Raw genomic sequence first — 26,388 nt, forward strand, 5'->3', positions numbered from 1 at the left:
TGTAGTTCCCTGGATCTTCCTTCTTCCCTTTTTTAAAGATGGGCACTACATTAGCTTTTTTCCAGTCATCCGGGACCTCCCCCGATCGCCATGATTTTTCAAAGATAATGGCCAATGGCTCTGCAATCTCATCGGCCAACTCCTTTAGCACCCTCGGATGCAGCGCATCCGGCCCCATGGACTTGTGCTCGTCCAGCTTTCCTAAATAGCCCCGAACTACCGTATTTTCCGCACTATAAGGCGCACCGGATTATAAGGCGCAATCTCAATTACGGGATCTATTTCTGTACTTAACCCATACATAAGGCGCACCGTATTATAAGGCGCATGCTAAAACATACGGTCTACAAAAAAAGGTAACGGTGTTCACAGTGTAGTAAAAAGGTAACGAAGCAAAACAGTGAGTTTAGTTGAACTTTATTCTACTATTTAACGGAATAACGGAACAACTCACTCAAACAGTGAGTTTAGTTGAACTTTATTCTACTATTTAACAATACACTCACATTATTTTTTAATCAATCGTCTCCCACAAATCCATCAAAGTCCTCATCTTCTGTGTCTGAATTGAACAGCTGGGCAATTTCGCCATCAAACATGCCGGGTTCTCTCTCATCATTGTCGGAGTCAGTCTCGTTGCCAGGTGGCTGTTCAGCAATGATGCCGGCTTTCGCGAAAGCTCGGACAACAGTTAAAGCAGATACCTTAGCCCAGGCATCCACAATCCATTCACATATGGTGGCGTAACTCGCCCGGCGCTGCATCCCAGTGTTAGTAAAGGTGTGTTCGCCGTCTGTCATCCATCGCTCCCACGCCGTTCGCAACTTCACTTTGAACGCCCTGTTTACACCAATGTCCAGCGGTTGGAGTTCTTTTGTTAATCCTCCCGGAATGATGGCAAGCTCCGAATTCATTTGCTTCACTTGGTTTTTCACAGTAGCGGTAAGATGGGAACGCATGGAGTCGCAGATCAACAGGGACGGTGATGCGTGGAAAAAACCATCCGGTCTCTTTACATACACCTCTCTCAGCCACTCTCTCATTTTCTCCTCGTCCATCCAGCCCTTTTGATTGGCCTTAACGATGATTCCAGCTGGAAACTTTTCTTTTGGCAGCGTCTTCCTCTTAAAAATGACCATAGGTGGTAGTTTCTGTCCATTACCGTGGCAACCAAGAACAACAGTGAAAGCCGACTTCTCATGCCCCGTGGTGCGTATCGATACCGTGCTGGTCCCCTTTTTCTCCACAGTATGGTTCACGGGGATGTCAAAAGCGAGGGGGACCTCGTCCATGTTGGTGATGTGGTTGGGCTGGATCTTTTTGTCGGTAATCTTGTTACTGCAGTAGGTGCGGAAGATGGCCAGCTTTTCTTTGTAATCCGCCGGCAGTTGCTGCGCCACGGTAGTTCTTGCGCGGATGGAGAGATGACGCCTTTTCATAAAACGAAAGCACCAAGACGGACCTCCTTGAAAGTGTTTGATCTTCATGTCTTGTGCTATCGTTGTTGCCTTCAGTCGAATGCTGACTGTAGAGACGCTTCTCCCGGCTGTTCTTTGTTCAATAATCCATTGTTCAAGTTGGTCTTCTAACTGTGGCCACCTCGATTTGTTCCCGCGGAAACTCTGTTTCGTCTTCTTAACTTGGCGCAGTTCATTTTCTTGCTTCCTCCACTTCCGAACCATAGATTCATTGATGTTGAATTCTTTCGCAGCTGCTCTGTTCCCATTTACAACCGCGTAACTGATAGCCTGTAGTTTGAATTGTGCCTCGTAAGCATGTCTCTTCACTGGTGCCATTTTCGGGGGTCCTTAGACAAACAAATGTTGTTTTGCAGCATACCGGTAGTATACCTACCGGAGGAGTGGAGAAGGTAAACGTACGTACTGTACGTATTACGTAACGTTCTCTGATTGGTTTATCGCTGCCAGCGTACGTAGTTTGCGTATTACGTCCCTGTGTCAGCGAAAAATGGTCCGACAGTCAATCAAGCAAAGTGCTTACCAAAGTCGCACAACAACATTTTTACAGATTTTGGAACTCAGTGCACACATAAGGCGCACCGGATTATAAGACGCACAGCCAATTTTTGAGAAAATTTAAGGCTCTTAGGTGCGCCTTATAGTGCGGAAAATACGGTACTTCTTTCTCCACAGAGAGCTGGTCACCTCCTCCCCATACCGTGCTGCAGAGTGCAGCTGTCTGGGAGCTGACCTTGTCTGTGAAGACAGAGGCAAAAAAAGCATTGAGTACACTAGCTTTCTCCACATCCTCTGTCACTAGGTTCCCTCCCTCATTCAGCAAGGGGCCCACACTTTCCTTGACTTTCTTCCTGTTGCTAACATACCTAAAGAAACCCTTCTTGTTACTCCTAACATCTCCGGCTAGCTGCAACTCCAAGTGTGATTTGGCCTTCCTAATTTCACTCCTGCATGCCTGAACAATACTTTTATACTCCTCCCTGAAGTGGTAGTGGAAGAGTGTTGGAAATATGGCTGAGCCGTGACACGTGGATTCCCAAAACAAAAGGGAAGGAGCTTCCTCGTGAGATTGTGTATGATCTACAGTATAATCCCAATTTTTACTTGGGTTGACCCTGCCTGTATACACTTCTCTAACAAACCCTGCCTCAGTTCCCCTCTTTGACCACTTCTCTGCTGCATTCCCCTACAGTTGTCCTTTGGAGGACAGGCATACCATTGCAACAGCACTGCTTCAGAGTGATGTAGATGTGGCAGCAAATGATGTTCATCTTTGCCAAATACCAGCTGGCAGACAAAGAGTTAACTCTTCTTTTTACATGGAAAAGAATGGCTGCATAAATATTTCTGCAGCTCCCAGCAAAATGAATAAACTTGTACAGTTGCAGCTGGGGAGGTGTATGTTATGGGAGGGAGGGAGAGACTGTGTGTGAATGAGACAGTGTGGAATTGTTGCTGTTCCAAAATGAATCTGTTTTGAAAGCTAGTGAGACCTTAGTCATTGGATAGTGCTGGTGTAATAGGGACCCTGACACATACTGTAGCATTAACAGTCTTGAAGATTCCACACACATCTTTGCTGTATTTTAATACCACAAGGATGTTCTTAATAAACCCCCAAAAGCTGCCCTTACATTTTAATGTGACTATTTTTGTAAATAGTTTTCATTGTATAAAAGTAACAAGACACTCCAGCGGTTAGTTTAGAATGTTTTATCTCTACTTTTCAGATCTCTGAATTGACAGCTGCACACAATGCACTTGTGATTATAACTCTCCTCTGCTTTGTGAAAATCGAGTTAAAGGCATCGAATATTCCGAATGTGGCCTTTCTAATATTTTAAATACAGAGGTGGAATGATTTAGTCCGGGGTAGGCAACCTATGGCACAGGTGCCGAAGGCGGCACGCGAGCTGATTTTCAGTGGCACTCACGCTGCCTGGGTTCCGGCCACCGGTTGGGGGGGCTCTGCATTTTAATTTAATTTTAAATGAAGCTTCTTAAACATTTAAAAAACCTTATTTACTTTACATACAACAATAGTTTAGTTATATATTATAGACTTATAGAAAGAGATCTTCTAAAAATGTTAAAATGTATTACTGGCACGCGAAACCTTAAATGAGAGTGAATAAATGAAGACTCGGCACACCACTTCTGAAAGGTTGCCAACCCTTGATTTAGTTCATCTTTATTGCTGCTATTTATACATTGTAAAATTGCTTTTTTTTTCTCCGGCTCTTTCTGAGCAGTGCTTAGAGAGGCTTTCATTGTTTGCTCTGCAGAAAATGCTTCTGTACATTCACTTTATTAGATAATAGATTATACAGGACTTTTGGACACAATTTACAGTTAGCCTTTGGAACTCACTTCCTCAAGGTATAATTTGAAGGATTCAGGCTCATCTGCATTTACAGTGATGGTGACCATCAGTGACTGGTTACTGGTCTGATCACCTGTGGAAATCCCTATGTTCCTAAATATGAACTGGATTTTGTGGAATATTTGTGAAGCTCTTCCAGCTTGTCAGTTAACATTTTTCATTTGAGTTTCTCTCAGTGGTAGATTTCATGCTTTAGGCTTGCTGTGTCAGTACCAGTAAACCCCTGTTTGTTTTCTATTTGCTTCCAGTATCATGAAGGGCAGCTCTCATTGCAAAATGCCATGCAAGGATTCCTGTGGGTTAACAAGATACTCGGGAATCTGGCTGCACTGAGCTTTAACTGCCATCTGGTTATGAGCTTACCAACCAGCAGGATCTTCTGAAAGAAGTCATGCCAGTTTTTAATAATGAAATTGGAATACAAGTCAAGGACAGTAACATAGCCTGAGGCAGGAAACACACTAAAATAGCATTCCCCCTAAAGGACAGAATTAACAGATCATAGAACCATAGAATATCAGGGTTGGAAGGGACCTCAGGAGGTCATCTAGTCCAACCCCCTGCTCAAAGCAGGATCAATCCCCAACTAAATCATCCCAGCCAGGGCTTTGTCAAGCCTGACCTTAAAAACCTCTAAGGATGGAGATTCCACCACCTCTCTAGGTAACCCATTCCAGTGCTTCACCACCCTCCTAGTGAAATAGTGTTTCCTAATATCCAACCTAAACCTCCCCCACTGCAATGTGAGACCGTTACTCCTTGTTCTATCATCTGGTACCACTGAGAACAGTCTAGATCCATCCTCTTTGGAACCCCCTTTCAGGTAGTTGAAAGCAGCTATCAAATCCCCCCTCATTTTCCTCTTCTCCAGACTAAACAATCTCAGTTCCCTCAGCCTCTCCTCATAAGTCATGTGCTCCAGCCCCCTAATCATTTTTGTTGCCTTCCGCTGGACTCTCTCCAATTTTTCCACATCCTTCTTGTAGTGTGGGGCCCAAAACTGGACACAGTACTCCAGATGAGGTCTCACCAGTGCCAAACAGAGGGGAATGATCACATCCCTCGATCTGCTGGCAATGCCCCTACTTATACAGCCCAAAATGCCATTAGCCTTCTTGGCGTGCCCAAGGAGAAACCAAGTAACCTCAACCTTTCTTTGGACAGCCATTAACTCTCTGCTTCAGGCTTCCCACTCTCTGGGCTTTTGTGACTCTTCTCCTCTGATTCTCTTCAGCTGTTCCTTTGTCACCTCTTGGGTGGTTCTTCCTCCGTCAGTCAGTGCCTTCCCAAGGCTGTTTTGCTCCCTTCCTTCTCCCTCTGCTCCTCACCCCTAGATGAACTCCTTTGTTCTCACAGCTCCAGTTACTTATGTGTATGCTGAGGATTCCTTGATTGTCTACTTCCTTTTGCTTGCCCAGTTGCATCTTTGTGGCATCTCTATTTGGAACAGAAAAACCTTACCACAGTAAAAGATTTCACTGCCCACACTCCCCCCCTCGGGGAGAGGATGAGAGAACAAACAACATGTGACAATGTTAATCATGTTGCTTAGTGCACTACTGGAAGGTGTCCCCCTCTGGCTCCCTGCTTTTGACTCTGTGACCCTCACTCTCATCCCTGTCTTATCATTTGTTGCCCTCCCCACCCCCCGGAATTGTTTGAGATCTGGGTCTGGTAGTGCCTCTCCTTAGGTTGCGGGAGGAGCCCTTAGATGTGGGCAGGTTCACGCAAACCTAGCCCCAGATGCTCAGTAGGTACTGGAAGGTGCTTAGGTACTGTGGTGATGAGTGCAGTGCAAGAGCCGACATAGAATAGAATAGATGGCCCACTGCCAACTCAACTCAACACATCAAAAAGTTTAATGTCTCTCCATTTCCCCTATAATAAACGAATTGCACTTAACCTTTAGGGAGCACTTTCCATCTTTAGATCACAAAGTGCTTTACAAAGGTGGCTAAGGATCAATATCCCCATTTGATGACTAGGATGATTTCTTTCTCTTTGCCCTTCCGTGCAGATTGCATAATCTTATATTTTACATGTCTCCTGCAGATTCCCCGGTTGGTGAAAGTCATCCTGGAGAGCTCTCCTTACTTCAGAGTTATCAGTCCCAACGATGCGGGTCACAAAGTAGCACCAGGCATGGCGTCTACCTTCCGCATCCTCTTCACTCCTGAGGAAAACAAGGTAACATCGCCGCCCTTAAAAGGATTGTGCCCTTTAAACATAGAGTATGCACACAAGGGGCTAGATTTTGGACAACAAAACAGGTGTAAATCCAGAGTAACCTTTCTGATTTCAGTGGCGTTACTCTGGACCCAGCCTCCTGCAGTAGCAGTAGAGCACCCACGGGTATCCTTTAACAGACTGCACATTCCCTTTGCCTGTTGTTCTGTAATCTGTCAACCTAGTTTGGGGGCTCTTTTCATCCTTCAACACCTAAGGGATTTAAGGTGTAACTCAGGGGTTCTCAAACTGGGGGTCATGACCCCTCAGGGGGCACGAGGTTATTACATGGGGGGTCGTGAGCTGTCAGCCTCCACCCCCCCAACCCTGCTTTGCCTCTAGCATTTATAATGGTGTTAAATATTTTAAAAGTGTTTTTAATTTATAAGGGGGAGGGGGGATCACACTCAGCGGCTTGTTGTGTGAAAGGGGTCACCAGTACAAAAGTTTGAGAACCGCTGGACTGTAACTCCTGATAGATTATGCACCATACAGTCAAACGTCCGGCTTTCTACATGACTGTACATATTCTGACTTACTGAGCCAATTATAAAGCCCAGCGCCTAAACTTTCAAAAGTGATCAGTGATTTTGGGGGGCCCAACATAGGACCCTTGAAAGAGGCCTGATTTCCAGTGGAGGGATGCTCAGCACTTTCTGAAAATCTGGCCACTTCAAGGTGTCTCAGGTTGGACACCGAAAAATGGAGACACTCAAGTTTGATAGTTCTTTAGGCCTAAAGTCTTTTTTAACCAATCTGTGTATGTCTTGATTGCAGTCCATGTGCCACAGTTTGAGAACCACTGTTTTAGACTAACGGGCTAGGGGCAGCGTGGAATTGTGGTATTTGATAGGCCACAGTTGAGATTACATTGCTGCTGTTCATTTCTCCTTTTTATATGGGATCTGTATGTATGAGTGGGAAGACACATACACAGATGTTCAGTTATACCTGTAGGAATGCAGTAGATTAGGGAAACCTATTCTTAATCTCTCCCTCTCCTCATTTTGGCCTGGGGAAAAGGAGACGATTTTAAAAATTCTGGTTTTAGGCCTTACAGATATGCTGCCCCTGCAGACATTTGCCTGCTTACATTCCAGTTGTCAATCAGGGAGAGGAAGTGCTACGTGTGTGGCAGAGAGCCGGCTTGGCACAGGCAAACTGAGCTCTGGATTTTCTTCATTAAGAAGGGGCTCACTGTGCTGCAAAGGGCTGAATGGTATTTCCTATCTGAAAGATTCTGTGCAGAAATAAATGGGCATATACATTCTCCCACTGCCATGTTATCTCTCTCATACGCGGTGTCCCAAACCCAGCGTTTCTCGCATCGTAAGAGGTTATAAAGAAGTGACTTTTAATATTGGTTTGGCTGCCTCCTTTAGTCCTGTACCATAATGATACCTAACAGCATCTGTGTCTACCTACTGGCATCTCACCATAGTATCTAGGCTACTACACCATTGCTTTGCTGAGAGTGTACAAATAACATTGCTGTGCTAGTAGTGATCCTTCGTTACTGCGATCATGCGGCTTGTTGGGGCAGAAGAAGATGTCGCAGCTGGGAAGGGTCAGATGCATGGCAGGTTGATGCTTAAAGAAATGCAGAGCAAATTTTTTACAGCATCCTAGTGCTAGTGCCGGCCTTCATTTAATCTGTCTTGAAATGGCAAGGTTAGGAATAACTTTGTACTAGCCAGTGTTGGAGCTGAGGAGTTTGGTCCTCTCTTTGGACACAGTTGATTTCTTTTCTTTCGTTTGTTGGTAGGTTTTGGTTTCATTGTGTTCCTTTTTTGTAATGTTTGGAAATGGAATGGTGTAATAAATGAAAATCCCCATGATCTGGATCGTATTCCCCAGCAACATGAGTCTGTGAAATAATCAATTGTCCTCTGACAGGACTGAGAAGTTATTGAAAGTCATTAATGTTTGCAGTAAAACTATGTTGGTATGGGGAAAAATTTTCAAGAGTGCCCAAGTGACTTAGGCTCCCAAGGTGGTCTCTCAAGTAGAAAGGACCCATGTTATTTAGGGCTTTATAAATCAAACCCAGAACCTTAAATCCCTACAGGGTTCAACCCAATTCACCAGATCCTAATGTTACAAATATGAAAAATGGTTCCTTAGAGTGATATTTTGAAAGCCGTCTGCATTGTGGTTGCAGTTGTTTGTATGCAAAGTAACACTGATGCATGCATCTTAGGCTTTGTACTTTGTACGTACTAATGTATGGCCCACTTGTGCTCCCATGGTTGATCTTGTGGGAGCAGGATCATGCCACTAGAATCCTTTTTTAAATAGGGGAACCTTCTTGATGCTGAAATACTTCAGTAAATTAGTATGTAAATTATGCCAACATAAGAACGGCCGTACTGAGTCAGATCAATAATCCATCTAGCCCAGTATCCTGTCTACTGACAGTGGCCAATGCCAGGTGTCCCAGAGGGCGTGAACCTAACAGGTAATGATCAAATGATCTCTCTCCTGTCGTCCATCTCCACCCTCTGACAAACAGAGGCTAGAGACACCATTCTTTACTCATCCTGGCGAATAGCCATTAGTGGACTTAACCTCCATGAATTTATCCAGTTCTCTTTTAAACGCTGTTATAGTCCTAGCCTTCACAATCTCCTCAGGCAAGGAGTTCCACAAGTTGACTGTGCGCTGTGTGAAGAAGAACTTCCTTTTATTTGTTTTAAACCTGCTGCCCATTAATTTCATGTGGTGACCCTTAGTTCTTGTATTATGGGAATAAGTAAATAACTTTTCCTTATCTACTTTCTCTACATCACTCATGATTTTATACACCTCTATCATATCCCCCCTTAGTCTCCTCTTTTCCAAGCTGAAAAGTCCTAGCCTCTTTAATCTCTCCTCATATGGGACCCGTTCCAAACCCCTAATCATTTTAGTTGCCCTTCTCTGAACCTTTTCTAGTGCCAGTATATCTTTTTTGAGATGAGGAGACCACATCTGCACACAGTATTCGAGATGTGGGCGTACCATGGATTTATATAAGGGCAATAATATAGTCTCAGTCTTATTCTCTATCCCCTTTTTAATGATTCCTAACATCCTGTTTGCTTTTTTGACCGCCTCTGCACACTGCGTGGACATCTTCAGAGAACTGTCCACGATGACACCAAGATCTTTTTCCTGATTTGTTGTAGCTAAATTAGCCCCCCTCATATTGCATGTATAGTTGGGGTTATTTTTTCCAGTGTACATTACTTTACATTTATCCACATTAAATTTCATTTGCCATTCTGTTGCCCAATCACTTAGTTTTGTGAGGTACCTACATTTTGCCACTAGGACAAAATGTAGGTACCTGTTTGTGTGTGTGTATGTATTTATGTGTGTAATGTATATGTATATGTGTATATACAGTATATATTCAGTGCTTGTCCCTGTAATCCCTCTTGAGGCATATCACTTGTTTCAACACACACACACACATACACACACACGTTTAAGTGATATGCCTGAAGAGGGATTACAGGGACAAGCACTGAATTATCCCACTTTATGATAATAAAAGTTCAGTTTCCATACATTGGGCATATGCATCTGTGACTCTTGGTTAAGCGTGGTACTCCTGATTTACAGAGGTATAGCACAGTGCAGGATCAGGGCCTGTGTGTTCTAAAGAAAAGGTATTTGGGTGCTGTCAGTGGCTGGAATGCCATGCGCCATGCAGCTTCTTCCTGAGAAATGAGCATTTTCATATTATCTCTTAGCCCTCTGGGTCTGCCACACAACTGGGCAGTCAGTACATAAATAAATAGCTGATATGTATCTTTGTTTATTGGCATTTGCTTTGTAAATATGAAATGCAAATCTTTCCACTTGGTAACAATTCCAGTTCATTCCTCTAACTGCTTCTAACTGACACTGTTGTGTTTTATGGCTCGGTTTGTTTAATGTGGGTGTTCTTGTTCTGTAAAGTGTTCCAGGGAGCTCTTGTATTTCTGTCTGACAGGATCTGTCTAATTGGAAACCTTTGCCGAGCTGATGCGCAAATAAACAACGGACAGGAATCTTCACGTTTTCAATGTGTCCTTCCGGATTATTAATAGATTATGCTAAAGTCCAATGAAAGGGAAAGCAAGAGGCACATAAAACCATTTTACAGCACAGTTTATTCAATCTTCCACTCCTACTCTTTGCACCATAACAATGCCACATTTTTCAGGCAATACCAGCTTATTCGGGAGAGTTTGCAAATTTCATTACTGCCGCCAGTGATGACTGAAGTGATGCTTGTTGATTAATATGAACTATGACAGGACAATGAGTTATTGAATTAGCAGAATTAAGTCCTTTTAAAATTCAGTCCAGCCTGTTAGAGATGTTTTGTAGCATATTGAAGGCATTTGTAGCATGTCTTCAGGGGCAGGGCTCCTGAGGGAAGCACTCAGGTTCACTTCGAGGAATGTCTTTCTGTAAAATTGAGTTGGGACCAAATTATCCCCTTATCAAGGACAAGAAAAACATAGTCCCTAATTGCAGAGTTCTCTGTGAATTGTTCATTTGTGGGAGGGGGATGTCCCCCACACAGCAGAACTGTCATGGGGTATTTATGAGATCTCCAGAGTCTCTGCACTATTTTCCAGTACCGCACAGTCCTGCCTCCGGGGCCCAGTGGTTCCTCTACATTCTTGCTTGACTTTTAATTACATTGAAGTGGACCTGGTGATGTTCTTTGCAGCTGTCAAGGCTGATTCCCCACTCTGGCACTTCGAGTGCAGAAGGTGGGGGCCCGCAAGGATTTTAAAAATTAATACTGGCCACTCCAGGCTTGTATTAAACTCCCAAGGTTACAGCTTCTCTCTGACCTTGGATGGATAGATACTACCACCATCCAAGTGCAAAAAACACCTTTGAAACCAGAAAGGTGCACTTGGGAACTCCTTCCTATGGGGTACCGCCAAGCCCTTTCACCGCCCCCCCTGGGGGGGGGGGAAGAGCTGAGAAAGAAAACAAAGGAAATCAGCTGTTGCCACCAGCTAATTAAACAACACGTGCACAAACCTCTTAGGACACAAAAATCCAACCCTGTTCTTAAAAAAGGTAAATTTTATTAAAAACAAAAAGAAAGAAAATACATCTGGAACTTAGGCTTTTGCTAGATTTAAAAAACCCACTAACAAAAATTAAATATCAAGAATAACCTTCTTGAGGTCCAGCTTAAAGGTTACAAGCAAAACAGAAGCATTTGGGGTTAGCACAGAGAAGTCCACAAGCCAATAAGAAATAAACAGAAATAAACCTAATCATGTCTTTCTAGACATTCCCTAATTTACTTACATATCTGGGGTTTCAGATAAGCAATCTCTAGGTATGATCTGATGGTTTTTCATGCCTGGCTTTCAGCTTCTTACAGCATCACTGCTCCCTGTTCCCCTCTTTCCCAGAGAACCACAACACACACACAAAGGGAAGTTTTTTTCCCAATTTTAAAAAGTTCAAGCCTTCCCATTGGCTCTTTTGGTTAGGTGCCTACTCCTTTCATTTTACCTGTGGGCTTGTTAACCCTTTACAGGTAAAGCAAGTAGAGGACAACCACCAAGAGGGATTCCACAGCTAACTGGCTGGCTAGGGGTCCACAAAAGGGAGCTACTCCTCCCCGCCCCATATATCACAGAAGCTATAATCAGGAAATAACTCATGCAGTATTTGTACTCAATCATATAGATAAACTGACAGACGAGACGAGAGCCACCTGGGTAGTGATCAGACATGCCATTATGAAATGAAAACATGCAAATCAAACTGGTGCAGTAATGAAGCCTTAGATTGCAGAGATCCTGAAACAATAGTTCTTCAAGTGATGGTCCCTATGTGGATTCCAAATGCAGGTGCTCATGCGTGCCATGCGCCGGAGCTGGAACTGTTCATTGTAGTGTCTGTTGACCTGCACGTGTGTTGTGTGTCCACCATGTGACATGTCCAAGGCTTTAAGAGGCTGTGCGGGTTGATGCCGCTCCAGTTCCCTCTTACTGCCGCCTGGCCAGCGTCAGAACCCCGTTCCTTGTTGCTTGTAGCTCGCTAAGAGAACTGCTCTTCGTTTTTGCTGTATATATTGGAACGTAGTTCTGCCATAACAGACTCATCTCCCCAACATGCAATGAGATCCAGTACCTCCCGTTCAGACCATGCTGGAGCTTGTCTGTGAATCTGGGACTGCGTGATCTCTTGTGATGATGGACTCTGCATGGTCGCCTGTGATGGTGGACTGTGCTGATGGTCACCTGTGCTGATGGTGACCAAACAGGAAATGAAATTCAAAAGTTCCCTGGGCTTTTCCTGCCCACCTGGCTGGTGCATTGGAGTTGAGAGTGTTGTCCAGAGCAGTCACAAGGGAGCATTCTGGGATAGCTCCCGGAGGCCAATAACGCCGAATTGCGTCCACAATACCTTTAACCCAGGATTGTGATCTCGATTTAAGTGCTACTCCACTTGCCGAGGTGGAGTACAGAAATCGGATTAAAGAGCCCTTTAAATCTTAAAAACCGGTTTGGTTGTGTGGACGGAATCTTTTTTTTTTTTTAATTAACTCGTTTAATTTCGAAATAACAGACTAGTGTAGACCAGGCCTAAGGCATTCACCTTCCAATTGGGTTTACAACGCCCTGGTTATATCAGCATGTCCAAAATGATAATACGATGTACATTTTTCTGTCATGTGCTAATACTGCTTCCTGAGGATATAAATAGTCAGGAATGCCAAGTACCCAGCTAACAGGTGCAGTGAATTCACACTGGCTACCCTTAGCATTTCATTTTATTAGAAGGTTTCTTTTTATTAGAAGGTTAGACTGCAGATTAAGTGCAAAATTATTCATTCAGGGAGGATTGGTGCAGTGAATGTGCAGAACTGCATCACAGCTAATGTTCTGTTTCTTTATCTTTCCATGTATGGAGAGAGTAAATCCCCCTGAAATTTGCAGCTTGAATACTTGAAATTTGTTTCTAAAAAACAATTTTCTGATGCTGAATGTAACAGTGTCTTTTGTTGTAACCTGAGAATCCCATCTGGGCTGGCAGTCCATGTGACACGAGAGCCATGAAAATGCACAAACTATTAGCTGCTGCAGCTCTGGTAATAAAATATTTCTAAACCTGTTCATGTGTCTGTGTGCCTGGGTTTATCTTACACTAGACAGCACCTGGAAAAAACAGCACCACTAAGAAGAAATATGTCATTCAGGTGATAGTAACAAGAAGTAAATTCCATGTGCTGGGTAATATAGTGTTAGGAAAGATTGTTGCTGCATTAGAAATGTGTCTAAGTTAAAACCCTGGGGCCATTTATTTAACAGAAGTAGTAGCAAGGAGACAGTTTTCACTGATTTCTAAGTACCCATGAAAGAGCACCACGATGATAAATTAGTAGGTAGTGTGGCCTAGTGGATAAAGCACTGCACTAACTTCAATTTGAGATGTGGGTTCTTGTCTTAGCTCTGCCATTGGCCTGCTGAGTAATCTTGGGCAAGTCACTTCCCCTCTCTGTTCCTCAGTTTCCCCATCTGTAAAGTTAGTATAATGATACTGATCTCCTTTTTAAAGTCCTTTGAGATCTCTTGATGAAAAGTGCTATAGAAATGCTAGGTAATGGTGGAATTATTAAGAAGATGCAGGCTTGTCTATCAATTTAGACTATTGTTTCTTAGAGCAACCTTGGTTTTCATTCCTCATATTACAGACTTCTTCAGGTTAAGAACAGAAGATAGTTGGGAGGTAGGGCCAGTTGCCAGTTGTGCCATTGGTTTTAGTGGGACCAAGATTTTACCTCAGTACACAAAGTCTTTAGCTCTGGAGGCTAAGCTAAAATCTGTTCAGTGTATAGTAGAATGATTTTGCTGGTTTGATTCTGGTCCCAGCTGTGTTTATCCAGGTCTCCAAACCACCACTCAGCTGGGTGGGATTGTCCAGCTCTGTTCTGAAAAAGCCAAGGCCTTAGAGTCCCACAGTTCGGTTTGCTGTGATTGGCATGTGTTGGCAGAGCAGTCTGGGAGAAGACTGAGCATCTCTGATTTGCAGCAGGGTTGGTTCTCACTGTTCTATCATTGGCTTGTCCAATTCATCCCACTTTTGAACTAATAAAACCTCAAATTGTTGTCTCCCCCCACCCCAACTCAACACCAGAATTATTGTGCTCACCTTGTTTGGTGTTTCTTTGGAGACTGGCTTATCTTTACAGGATGATAAAACATACACATGGCTACATTATCAGGAACATGCATTTGGGTATACAAAGAAAGTGATAGCTGCCAACCTTGCTAAAGACCTGATCCAACCAAATTGGAATGACTGGGATACCCTTGTCGCTGGGCTTACCATCTCAGCACAACGTCTTCTTTATACTGGCTTTGCTAGTCAGCTGCTGTAATGAACAGAACAGGCTCTGGTAATTTCTGGCAAACTCTGAGGTTTCACTTGTGATCCCTATAATCCAGTGCATGGAATAATTCCTTTTCACAGTGTATCGAAATAGGAGTATCAGATATTTTTATCACAATTGCTTAGCCGTTGAGTCTTCCTGAATGTTTGGGTACAGTGAAATAAAGTGTATTGTTTGGAATGTTTGACTCATTTGCAAACTGACCAATAAGTCATAGCACTGGAATTGAAAGCCATTAGAATATTCTGTCATATTATATTACATAATGTAATGTAAACATTTTAAATGCATAATGTCAGACCATTTTGTTTGTAAACTGTTAATCGGAGGCTTCCATAATGGTGTGATTGTAGATAGGTGCATGGGTTAGAGAAAATGGGACTCAGATGAAACCTGAACTCTTTTCCTCTAACAAACTGATAATCTTCCTTAGCGCTGCTGCTCTTTAGTATTCCATTTCCCTTCTCCTTCTTCCCTTCAAAGACAATCACCTGATCTCCCCAACACTAGCCTGGACTTTCAGCCATGATCTGTTTCTCCACAGAACCCAATTATCTTCTGGGTCTCAAACCCTCAACAAGGAACCTTAACGTTGCTGGCATCTCTGGATGTCTGAGTCTCAGCAGACCTGTCGCGGTGTATGCACACCCATCCCCCTTTGGGGCAGGGCAGGACGGCGATATAACCACGGTTACTTTCCCTGGTGGCCCTTGGGGAGACCACAGTACGGCCCACAGGCCGGGGTTACAGCCTAATGGCGAGAGTCAATATGGCGGCTCTCAGACACAGGGCAGCATGGCCTAATGGCCAGAGTCAATATGGCGGCCTTTGGACACAGGGCAGAGTCAATATGGTGGGGAAAGGTGGGGGCCACCCCCAGGGGGGTGACGGCCTGGGTAGGGGGGCCCAGGCCTGCCCGACTCCACCGGGCCCAGACCCAGGGCCCTAACAGTGGCGGTGTAGTCCATCACTGGGTCAGCTGGGAATCCCACCGAAACACGCTGACCTCATTTGGCTGGGAGATACCACTTGCTCACTCTCCCTGCTTGTAACTGTGGATTCTGTTGTCCATGAAGCCAGTTGGATCCCTTCTGTTGCTCGCTTTCTTGTGGGAATGATGCCTGAGTTTACCAGACTGATGTGTGTGTTATTTCCCTGTAGGATTACATCCACCAGGTAACCTGCATCACAGAAAGAGAAAAGTTTATTGTGCCTATCCGAGCTATAGGGGCTCGGGCAATACTGGACTTCCCTGACCAGCTGAACTTCTCCACCTGCCCCGTCAAGTACAGCACTCAGAAAACTCTGCTGGTTCGCAACATTGGCAATAGAGAGGCCCGCTACAGAACCAGCCTTCAGAGGTAAAGGGGGCTTTGGTTGGTCTTCATGTGCTTCACCTTATTGCCGAAGGCTGTGTTAATGTAGGATAGCAAAGAGGAACAGAACAATCAGATAACTTGCACATTGCAGCATGTCCTGCAGACTGGGGGGATTTTTAGAGCACACCAGCTTTTTACTGTCACTTGCTGCGTGATGGGAAAAGTGTCTGTCTGAGCCTCCAACCCTTGTCCATGGTAGGTTGCAGAGTTTTAGGGCATGTTGTTGTGTGTGCTCCATGGCAATACCATGCACCAAGCCTGTCAGATTTGAAGGGAAAAAAAAATCTTGTTGCAGCCCAGTAGTTAAAGATACAGGTAGGAGAATGGTAGCTAAGTCCTTCTCCCACGATGGAAGGTATGGGTAGGAGCTGTTGTCAGTTGTTGGCTGCGTATGTGTTCTCTCGGTGTGCTGCACCGGCTCTGGCCTGGTAGCCAGTACAGCAGACTCCAGTCGAACTGCCCAAGAAGACCACAGACTCGGTTCAGTAGCGAAGGCACGTGGGCAGGTTTATTGTCAACGAGCACAGTCCTAGTACCCTGGCTCAATGGGTCTAGGTACACTAACACATGGACCCCAAGCGCAGCCCCAAACCCCGGTGGCAGCCAACCCCTGGCCATGCGCTCCTACCCCCAGCCCTGGCTGCTGACCCCGGGCACTGCTCCTGGATGTCGACTCTGGGTTCTGGCGGGTGCTGGCCAGAGGCACCGATCCCCAGCCCCAGGCGCCAGCCCCGGTGCAGATGCCCAGCTCTGGGCATGCAGCAGCAGACACCAACCCCAGGCGCTGGCAGGTGCTGGCCCTGGACATTGACCTCCAGTCCCGGTTGCACAGCAGCAGGCTTCGGTGGGTGCTGGCCCAGGACACTTACTCCTAACTCCTGCTGTGCAGCAGCGGGCATGAACCCCAAGTGCCGACCCTGGGTGCCGACCCCTGGCCCTGATCACACAGCAGCAGGTGCTGGCTCCAGGTGCCGACCCCTGGCTGCGTGGCCACCCAGCAGTCTATCAAGTGCCGCACACTTCAGGTGCCCCTCCCCCTTCTGCTGCGCTGCTCCTGCCCTCTGCCTTGGAGCACCTGGCCAGCGGCTCCCGGGAGCCTCCTGCTTGCTGTGCAAAGTTGGCGGGAGGAGAGACGCTGATGTCAGGGAGTCCCCCTCCCCCCACCCATGTACCGCATCTCTGCAGAGCGGGGCGGGGAATACGACAGGGCTCAGGAATGGGACATGGGAAAGAGTTTGCTGGTGGCTGCTGCTGTGTCTCAGGCCTCAGACTGGTGAGTGGCGATCTACCTAAAGGGGCAGCGTGTGACACACACACACACACACACACGTTGTTGTTGTTGTTGTTGTTGTTACTACTTGATACTTCCTGCAATGCACATATATTCTCTGTAATCTTATTCTTTCAAAGTGTGCTATTTTAGTGTTTTGACTGGGCTATGCATTTCATAATTTTTATTTCCCTCTTTTGCTTAAGTTTAATTCTTTGAATAGCGAGTTCTAAAATGCCTAACCTGTCCTGTCTGGAGTAATTATCCCTATGGTAACTTTTTAAAAATATATATTATATCATAGAATCATAGAATCTCAGGGTTGGAAGGGACCTCAGGAGGTCATCTAGTCCAACTCCCTGCTCAAAGCAGGTTCAAACCCAACTAAATCATCCCAGCCAGGGCTTTGTCAAGCCTGACCTTAAAAACCTCTAAGGAAGGAGATTCCACCACCTCCCTAGGTAACCCATTCCAGTGCTTCACCACCCTCCTAGTGAAAAAGTTTTTCCTAATGTCCAACCTAAACCTCCCCCTCTGCAACTTGAGACCATTACTCCTTGTTCTGTCATCTCCTACCACTGAGAACAGTCTAGACCCATCCTCTTTGGAACCCCCTTTCAGGTAGTTGAAAGCAGCTATCAAATCCCCCCTCATTCTTCTCTTCTGCAGGCTAAACAATCCCAGTTCCCTCAGCCTCTCCTCGTAAGTCATGTGCTCCAGCCCCCTAATCATTTTTGTTGCCCTCCGCTGGACTCTTTCCAATTTATCCACATCCTTCTTGTAGTGTGGGGCCCAAAACTGGACACAGTACTCCAAATGAGGCCTCACCAGTGCTGAATAGAGGGGAATGATCACATCCCTCGATCTGCTGGAAATGCCCCTACTTATACAACCCAAAATGCCATTAGCCTTCTTGGCAACAAGGGCATACTGTTGACTCATATTCAGCTTTTCATCCACTGTAACCCCTAGGTCCCTTTCTGCAGAACTGCTGCCCAGCCATTCGGTCCCTAGCCTGTAGCAGTGCATGGGATTCTTCCGTCCTAAGTGCAGGACTCTGCACTTGTCCTTGTTGAACCTCATCAGATTTCTTTTGGCCCAATCCTCTAATTTGTCTAGGTCCCTCTGTATCCTATCCCTACCCTCCAGCGTATCAACCACTCCTCCCAGTTTAGTGTCATCTGCAAACTTGCTAAGGGTGCAGTCCACACCATCCTCCAGATCGTTAATGAAGATATTGAACAAAACCGGCCCCAGCACCAACCCTTGGGGCACTCCACTTGGTACCGGCTGCCAACTAGACATGGAACCATTGATCACTACCCGTTGAGCCCGACCATCTAGCCAGTTTTCTATCCACCTTACCGTCCATTCATCCAGCCCATACTTCTTTAACTTGCTGGCAAGAATACTGTGGGAGACTGTATCAAAAGCTTTGGTAAAGTCCAGAAATAGCACATCCACTGCTTTCCCCTCATCCACAGAGCCGGTTATCTCATCATAGAAGGCAATTAGGTTAGTCAGGCATGACTTGCCCTTGGTGAATCCATGCTGACTGTTCCTGATCACTTTCCCCTCCTTTAAGTGGTTCAGAATTGATTCCTTGAGGACCTGTTCCATGATTTTTCCAGGGACTGAGGTGAGACTGACTGGCCTGTAGTTCCCTGGATCTTCCTTCTTCCCTTTTTTAAAGATGGGCACTACATTAGCTTTTTTCCAGTCATCCGGGACCTCCCCCGATCGCCATGATTTTTCAGAGATAATGGCCAATGGCTCTGCAATCTCATCGGCCAGCTCCTTTAGCACCCTCGGATGCAGCGCATCCGGCCCCATGGACTTGTGCTCGTCCAGCTTTTCTAAATAGTCCCGAACTACTTCTTTCTCCACAGAGAGCTGGTCACCTCCTCCCCATACCGTGCTGCAGAGTGCAGCTGTCTGGGAGCTGACCTTGTCTGTGAAGACAGAGGCAAAAAAAGCATTGAGTACACTAGCTTTCTCCACATCCTCTGTCACTAGGTTCCCTCCTTCATTCAGCAAGGGGCCCACACTTTCCTTGACTTTCTTCTTGTTGCTAACATACCTGAAGAAACCCTTCTTGTTACTCCTAACATCTCCGGCTAGCTGCAACTCTAAGTGTGATTTGGCCTTCCAAATTTCACACCTGCATGCCTGAGCAATACTTTTATACTCCTCCCTGGTTATTTGTCCAATCTTCCACTTCTTGTAAGCTGTTTTTTTGTGTTTAAGACGAGCAAGGATTTCACTGTTAAGCCAAGCTGGTCGCCTGCCATATTTACTTTTCTTCCTACACATCGGGATGGTTTGTTCCTGCAACCTCAATAAGGAATCTTTAAAATACAGCCAGCTTTCCTCGACTCCTTTCCCCAACATGTTATTCTCCCAGGGGACCTTGCCCATCAGTTCCCTGAGGGAGTCGAAGTCTGCTTTTCTGAAGTCCAGGGTCTCTGTTCTACTGCTCTCCTTTCTTCCTTGTGTCAGGATCCTGAACTCGACCATCTCATGGTCACTGCCTCCCAGGTTCCCATCCACTATTGCTTCCTCTACTATTTCTTCCCTGTTTGTGAGCAGCAGGTCAAGAAGAGCTTTTCCCCTAGTTGGTTCCTCCAGCACTTGCACCAGGAAATTGTCCCCTACACTTTCCAGAAACTTCCTGGATTGTCTGTGCACTGCTGTATTGCTCTCCCAGCAGATATCAGGGTGATTAAAGTCACCCATGAGAACCAGGGACTGTGATCTAGCAACTTCTGTTAGTTGCTGGAAGAAAGCCTCATCCACCTCATCCCCCTGGTCTGGTGGTCTGTAGCAGACTCCCACCACGACATCACCCTTGTTGTTCATACTTCTAAATTTAATCCAGAGACTCTCAGGTTTTTCTGCAGTTTCATACTGGAGCTCTGAGCAGTCATACTGCTCTCTTACGTACAATGCAACTCCCCCACCTTTTCTGCCCTGCCTGTCCTTCCTGAACAGTTTATATCCATCCATGACAGTACTCCAATCATGTGAGTTATCCCACCAAGTCTCTGTTATTCCAATTACATCATAATTCCTTGACTGTGCCAGGACTTCTAGTTCTCCCTGCTTGTTCCCCAGGCTTCTTGCATTTGTGTATAGGCATGTAAGATAACTCACTGATCGTCCTGGTGTCCCAGTATGGGGCTGGAGCCCTCCCCTCTTGCACTCACCTACTTGTGCTTTCTCCCGATATCCCACTTCCCCACTTACCTCGGGGCTTTGGTCTCCTTCCCCCGGTGAACCTAGTTTAAAGCCCTCCTCACTAGGTTAGCCAGCCTGCTTGGAAAGATGCTCTTCCCTCTCTTCGTGAGGTGGAGCCCATCTCTGCCTAGCAATCCTTCTTCTTGGAAGACCATCCCATGGTCAAAGAATCCAAACCCTTCTCTCCGACACCATCTGCGTAGCCATTCGTTGATTTCCACGATTCGACGGTCTCTACCCTGGCTTTTTCCTGCCACAGGGAGGATAGATGAGAACACCACTTGCACCTCAAACTCCTTTATCCTTCTTCCCAGAGCCACGTAGTCTGCAGTGATACGCTCAAGGTCATTCTTGGCAGTATCATTGGTGCCCACGTGGAGAAGCAGGAAGGGGTAGCGATCCGAGGGCTTGATGAGTCTCGGCAGTCTCTCCGTCACATCGTGAATCCTAGCCCCTGGCAAGCAGCACACCTCTCGGTTCTCCCGGTCAGGGCGGCAGATAGATGACTCAGTCCCCCTGAGGAGAGAGTCCCCGACCACCACCACCCTCCTCCTCCTCCTCTTGGGAGTGGTGGTCGTGGAACCCCCATCCCTAGGACGGTGCATCTCATGCCTTCCAATCAGTGGAGTCTCCTTCTGCTCTGTTCCCTCAGATGTATCATCCACTCCACCCTCTGCACTAGTACCTGCGGAGAGAACATGAAAACGGTTGCTCACCTGCATCTGTGTTACTGGTACATGGACATTTCTGGTACTCTTTCCTCTTCTGGAAGTCACATGCCGCCAATTATCCTCACTGGCCTTCTGTCCCCGCTGCGTAGCCTGCTCTGAATCTTCAGAACATTGTGCCCACTGAAGCTGATCCTGACGTTTATCCAGGAAATCCTCATTTTCTTTTATGGAACGCAGGGTTGATATTCGTTTCTCCAGACCTTGAATCTTCTCTTCCAAGATGGAGATCAGCTTGCACTTTGTACAGACAAAGTCGCTTCTATCCTGTGGAAGGAAGACGAACATGGCGCATCCTGTGCAGGTCACAACAGCGGATCGCTCAGCATCCATAGTCTCTTCCTTCTAAGAGCTTCCTTACTTGTAGCAGCCGCTACTCAGAGGAACCTGCGAGGGGGGGCCTCAGTAGGCTCTCTCCAGGCGAACTCCCAGGCAAACTCCTTCTGTTTGCCTCACAGCTGACTGCCTTTTTATAACAGTCAGGCCCAGCTGGAACAAAGCACTCCCAGGTCACACTGGTCAAACAAGCAATCAAACAATCAAGCACACAGTCAAACTGCCAAACTGCCCCCCGCAACAGACACTCAGATTCTCACCAGCACAGTCCCCCTACTGCAGCACTTAGCGTACCTCTGCTCACAGGGATCCCAGGCAAACTCCTTCTGTTATGTGCACCATATCTAGGTTTTTTGTTTCTGTTGGTGGCGCACAGCCACACATTACCTCGATATGGTGCACATAACAAAATGCATTCCGCACATATATGGAAAAAATTAGAGAGACCATTGGCAGGAAGCCTGTGTAAGTCTACGGTCTGCCAAGCTAGGCTGCTAGACTGTGTCGGTACTTACCTCTCCCTGAGCCCCTAGACTGTGTTGGTGCTCACCCCTACCTGAACCCCTAGACTGTTAGAGCGCTCACCCCTGCCAGAGCCTAGACTGTGTGTTTGCTGGCGGCCTTAGCCTACAAGCTGAGACTAAAGCCTGCTCCCTGCTCTGCCCCGTCCCAAAGGGACAGAGCCTGAACTCGTCATTGCTTTCTGTCCCAGCCAAGAGGCTGCGAGCTAAATACTGCTCACTGCTTCACCCTGCCTGGGTGGGCGAGAGCACCAGACTGTTCCTGCTGGTTTACCTCTGCTAGGTCGCTACAGAACTACAGACTGCATACTGCTCGGCCACAGCAGTGAGGCCCGAGCCTCAGGATTGTTGCCTAATATAGCGAGGCGTAGTGGCCTCCATCCCCACTTGAGAGTGATGGACCACTACACTTCCCTTCCTCATCCAGCCATCTACATAGGCAACTTTAACAGCCATCATGAAGACTGGGGATACTGCTCAAATGACACAACCGGGGAACAGATCACAGAATGGGTCTCCCTCCAAGACCTCCACCTGCTCGATGATCCAAAGCAATCCAGATCTTTTTGGTCTGGATCACAGCCCTGACCTGTGTTTTGTGACCTGTAACAGCACAGGTATTCCACTGGCCACAGCAAGAACCATTTGGAGTCACTTCCCGCATAACTAACATCGCTCAATTATCCTCCAACGTAAGTTGAAGACAGGGATCACCCTTGTTGATCTGTGTTAGAAGGTTTTCCCTTCGCTCCCTCCCCTGGTTCTTGTCATGCAGACGGAAAGCAGACCTGAAGTGCAAGCAATGCAAAGTTTATTGGGGTTAATTTCCAGCAGGCATGTGTATACCATAACTCGACGCCGCAGAGCCCTGTTTCCCACTTCCCCCTCCTCCGCAGGCATAATTATACCTGCAATGCATCCCACAGTCCCACCTCTTACAGCTTATGGTCATGTTCCGTTCTGGGGGTCGTGCGGCTAGGGTCTTCCTCCCCACCCCTGTTGTACCCCATGGGAGGGGTAAGGAGTGAGGTTGTGCTCCAGTCAGGGGCAAGCATTTCTCTGGTCTTTTAGTGTTTTACTCCCCCCCCCACCCCTTTTGCCCCTCCCAACTGGTTGCTTGACCTTGCCTTGAGATAAGGAGTTATCAGGATGCAGGGAGGGGTAGCTGGGGCTGTGTGGGGGCAGGGGGGTAGCTCAGAGTGCAGGGAGGGGTAGCTGGGGCTGTGTGCGGGCAGGGGGGCAGCTCAGGTGCAGGGAGGGGGTAGCTAGGGGCTGTGTGCGGGCAGGGGGTAGCTCAGGGTGCAGGGAGGGGTAGCTGGGGCTGTGTGCGGGCAGGGGGGTAGCTCAGGGTGCAGGCAGGAGGTAGCTAGGGGCTGTGTGCGGGCAGGGGGGTAGCTCAGGGTGCAGGGAGGGGGTAGCTCGGGGCTGTGTGAGGGCAGGGGGTAGCTCAGGGTATAGGCAGGGGGTAGCTGGGGCTGTGTGGGGGCCGGGGGTAGCTCAGGGTGCAGGGAGGTGGTAGCTAGGGGCTGTGTGAGGGCAGGGGGTAGCTCAGGTGCAGGCAGGGGGTAGCTAGGGGCTGTGTGCGGGCAGGGGGTAGCTCAGGGTATAGGCAGGGGGTAGCTAGGGGCTGTGTGCGGGCAGGGGGTAGCTCAGGGTGCAGGGAGGGGGTAGCTAGGGGCTGTGTGCGGGCAGGGGGGTAGCTCAGGGTGCAGGGAGGGGGTAGCTAGGGGCTATGTGTGGGCAGGGGGTAGCTCAGAGTGCAGGGAGGGGGTAGCTGGGGCAGGGTGCGGGCAGGGGGGTAGCTCAGGGTGCAGGCAGGGGGTAGCTAGGGGCTGTGTGTGGGCAGGGGGGTAGCTCAGGGTGCAGGCAGGGGGTAGCTAGGGGCTATGTGTGGGCAGGGGGGTAGCTCAGAGTGCAGGCAGGGGGTAGCTAGGGGCTGTGTGGGGGCAGGGGGTAGCTCAGGGTGCAGGGAGGGGGTCGCTAGGGGCTGTGTGGGGCAGGGGGTAGCTCAGGTGCAGGCAGGGGGTAGCTAGGGGCTGTGTGCGGGCAGGGGGGTAGCTCAGGGTGCAGGGAGGGGGTAGCTAGGGGCTGTGTGAGGGCAGGGGGTAGCTCAGGGTATAGGCAGGGGGTAGCTGGGGCTGTGTGGGGGCAGGGGGTAGCTCAGGGTGCAGGGAGGGGGTAGCTGGGGCTGTGTGCGGGCAGGGGAGTAGCTCAGGGTGCAGGGAGGGGGTAGCTGGGGCTGTGTGCAGGCAGGGGAGTAGCTCAGGATGCAGAAGGGGGTAGCTGGGGCTGTGTGCAGGCAGGGGAGTAGCTCAGGGTGCAGGGAGGGGGTAGCTGGGGCTGTGTGTGGGCAGGGGGTAGCTCAGGGTGCAGGAAGGGGGGTAGCTGGGGCTGTGTGAGGGCAGGGGGGTAGCTCAGGGTGCAGGGAGGGGGTAGTTAGGGGCTATGTGTGGGCAGGGGGTAGCTCAGAGTGCAGGGAGGGGGTAGCTAGGGGCTATGTGCGGGCAGGGGGGTAGCTCAGGGTGCAGGGAGGGGGTAGCTAGGGGCTGTGTGCAGGCAGGGGGGTAGCTCAGGGTATAGGCAGGGGGTAGCTAGGGGATGTGTGTGGGCAAAGAGGTAGCTGAGGGTGCAGGAAGGGGGGTAGCTGGGGCTGTGTATGGGTGAGGGGGGGTCTCCCAATGCGGCTCTCAGCTTACGGGGGGTGCTGGGGCTCCTGACTTGCGGGGGAGGTTACCAGCTTCAGCCCCGCGTTGCTCCTGGCTGGGGTGGGGGTGGGCCACCAGCTTCAGCCCTGCGCCGCTTCCAGCTTCAACACTGGGGGTTGGCCGCGAGGCTCCGCTGCCCCCCTGAAAGAGCTCTTGGACCCCCAGGGGGCCACAGATCCCCGCTTGAGAGCCTAATCATCGGAGTTCAACCCCCTCCATCACATGAAAGAGCAGTTATGGGGGAACCCGAGACAGCTTTCACCAGTCACAGGGGTCCATGGGATCCAGCCATGGCCATTGGAACGCAGCTCATACTGCACTTGGCGATCCACGTGTATTAACGTTGGGGCTCGTAATGGCCAGTGCTGCTTTCCCAATAGCAAACAGCCCAAGATTCCTCACTCAGCCTCTTGGGATAGATCTACAGTACGAGCCTCCCAGCCCAGGTAGCCAGAGTTGAGCTAACAGGCTTAAGTTAGTGTTCTGTAAATAGCAATATGGATTTTGTGGCTCCGGTGCAGGCTTGGGCTGTCCTGAGCTGAGGCCCGAAAGCTTGAGAGTGTGAGTTGTTACCTGATCTGCAACATCCATGCTGCTATTTTTAGGTCCACTAGCTCAAGCCCTGCTAGTGGGAGTCTGTCTATCTGGGCTATGAGGCTCACTCTCAGCTGCAGTGCAGACATAACTGCCAGCTCAGTCCTTCTCCTATTGAAGTCAGTGGCAAAGCTCTCACCGACTAATGGCCCTGAATTGGAGTTACTTATACTGAATGAGCAAAAACTCCAGCAATGTCATCACCTGTCCCTGGGTTCCTATCAATAACACTCAGTGTGTGCCATGCTTCAGTTGTTCATCTTGTTTTTATATACGAATTGCATTTCAAAACCACAGTGAGACACTCCAGATTGTGCTGTTCAGGGTGATAACTTAACCACCAGCAAAATATTAAAAACAAATAGACCATGGTCCTTTCAATGGATGCCATAAGCCTCTCCCCCCACAAACCAGGCAGTCCTTGCCGAGAAATGCATTTCATCTGACTTATGCAGAAAATGATTCCAAGACATTAAGATGCTGAGACTTCCCTTTGATCAACCAGGAGTCCCTTCTTATGTTGTCTCAAATCAGTATGTTTTTATGTCAATATTAATGCACAGCAGATTCATTTAATGACTTCTAACACATTGGAAAGAGCTTAAGCAGTCCAAGTACTTCTAGTAAGCATGGCCAATGTTCTTTACAAACTCATTTAGCAAGTTTCAGAGTGGTAGCCATGTCTGTATCAGCAAAAACAGTGAGGAGTCCTTGTGGCACCTTAGAGACTAGCAAATTTATTTGGGCATAAGCTTTCGTGGGCTAAAACCTACTTCATCAGATGCATGGAGTGAAAAATACAGTAAGCAGTATCTATATTACAGCACATGAAAAGATGGGAGTTGCTTTATCAAGTTGGGGATCAGTGCTAACGAGGCCAATTCAATTAAGGTGGAAGTGGCCTATTCTCAACAGTTGACAAGAATATCAACAAAGAGGAAAATTACTTTTTTAGTGCTAACGAGGCAAATGCAGTTAAGGTGGACGTTGCCCATTTCCAGCAATTGACAGGAAGGTGTGAGTATCAACAGAGGGAAAATGACTTTTTGTAGTGACCCAGCCACTCCCAGTCTTTATTCAGGCCTAATTTGATTGTGTCCAGTTTGCAAATTAATTCCAGTTCTGCA

At 47.7% G+C, this 26,388-nt stretch overlaps 1 protein-coding gene across 6 annotated transcripts in view; it reads left to right on the forward strand.

Moving 5' to 3' along the window:
• HYDIN (HYDIN axonemal central pair apparatus protein) overlaps nucleotides 1-26,388 on the forward strand; it is a 399,941-nt gene that overhangs the window by 32,160 nt on the left and 341,393 nt on the right. For all 6 annotated transcript variants that reach the window (XM_044987150.1, XM_044987153.1, XM_044987154.1 and 3 more), the window contains exons 5-6: nucleotides 5,914-6,048; nucleotides 15,653-15,852. In XM_044987150.1, coding sequence (XP_044843085.1) covers nucleotides 5,914-6,048; nucleotides 15,653-15,852 — 335 coding nt within the window. The remainder of the gene's footprint in view (nucleotides 1-5,913; nucleotides 6,049-15,652; nucleotides 15,853-26,388) is intronic.

The sequence above is a fragment of the Mauremys mutica genome, chromosome 14 (assembly GCF_020497125.1).
Source record: "Mauremys mutica isolate MM-2020 ecotype Southern chromosome 14, ASM2049712v1, whole genome shotgun sequence".
NCBI classification, from domain to species: Eukaryota; Metazoa; Chordata; order Testudines; family Geoemydidae; genus Mauremys; species Mauremys mutica.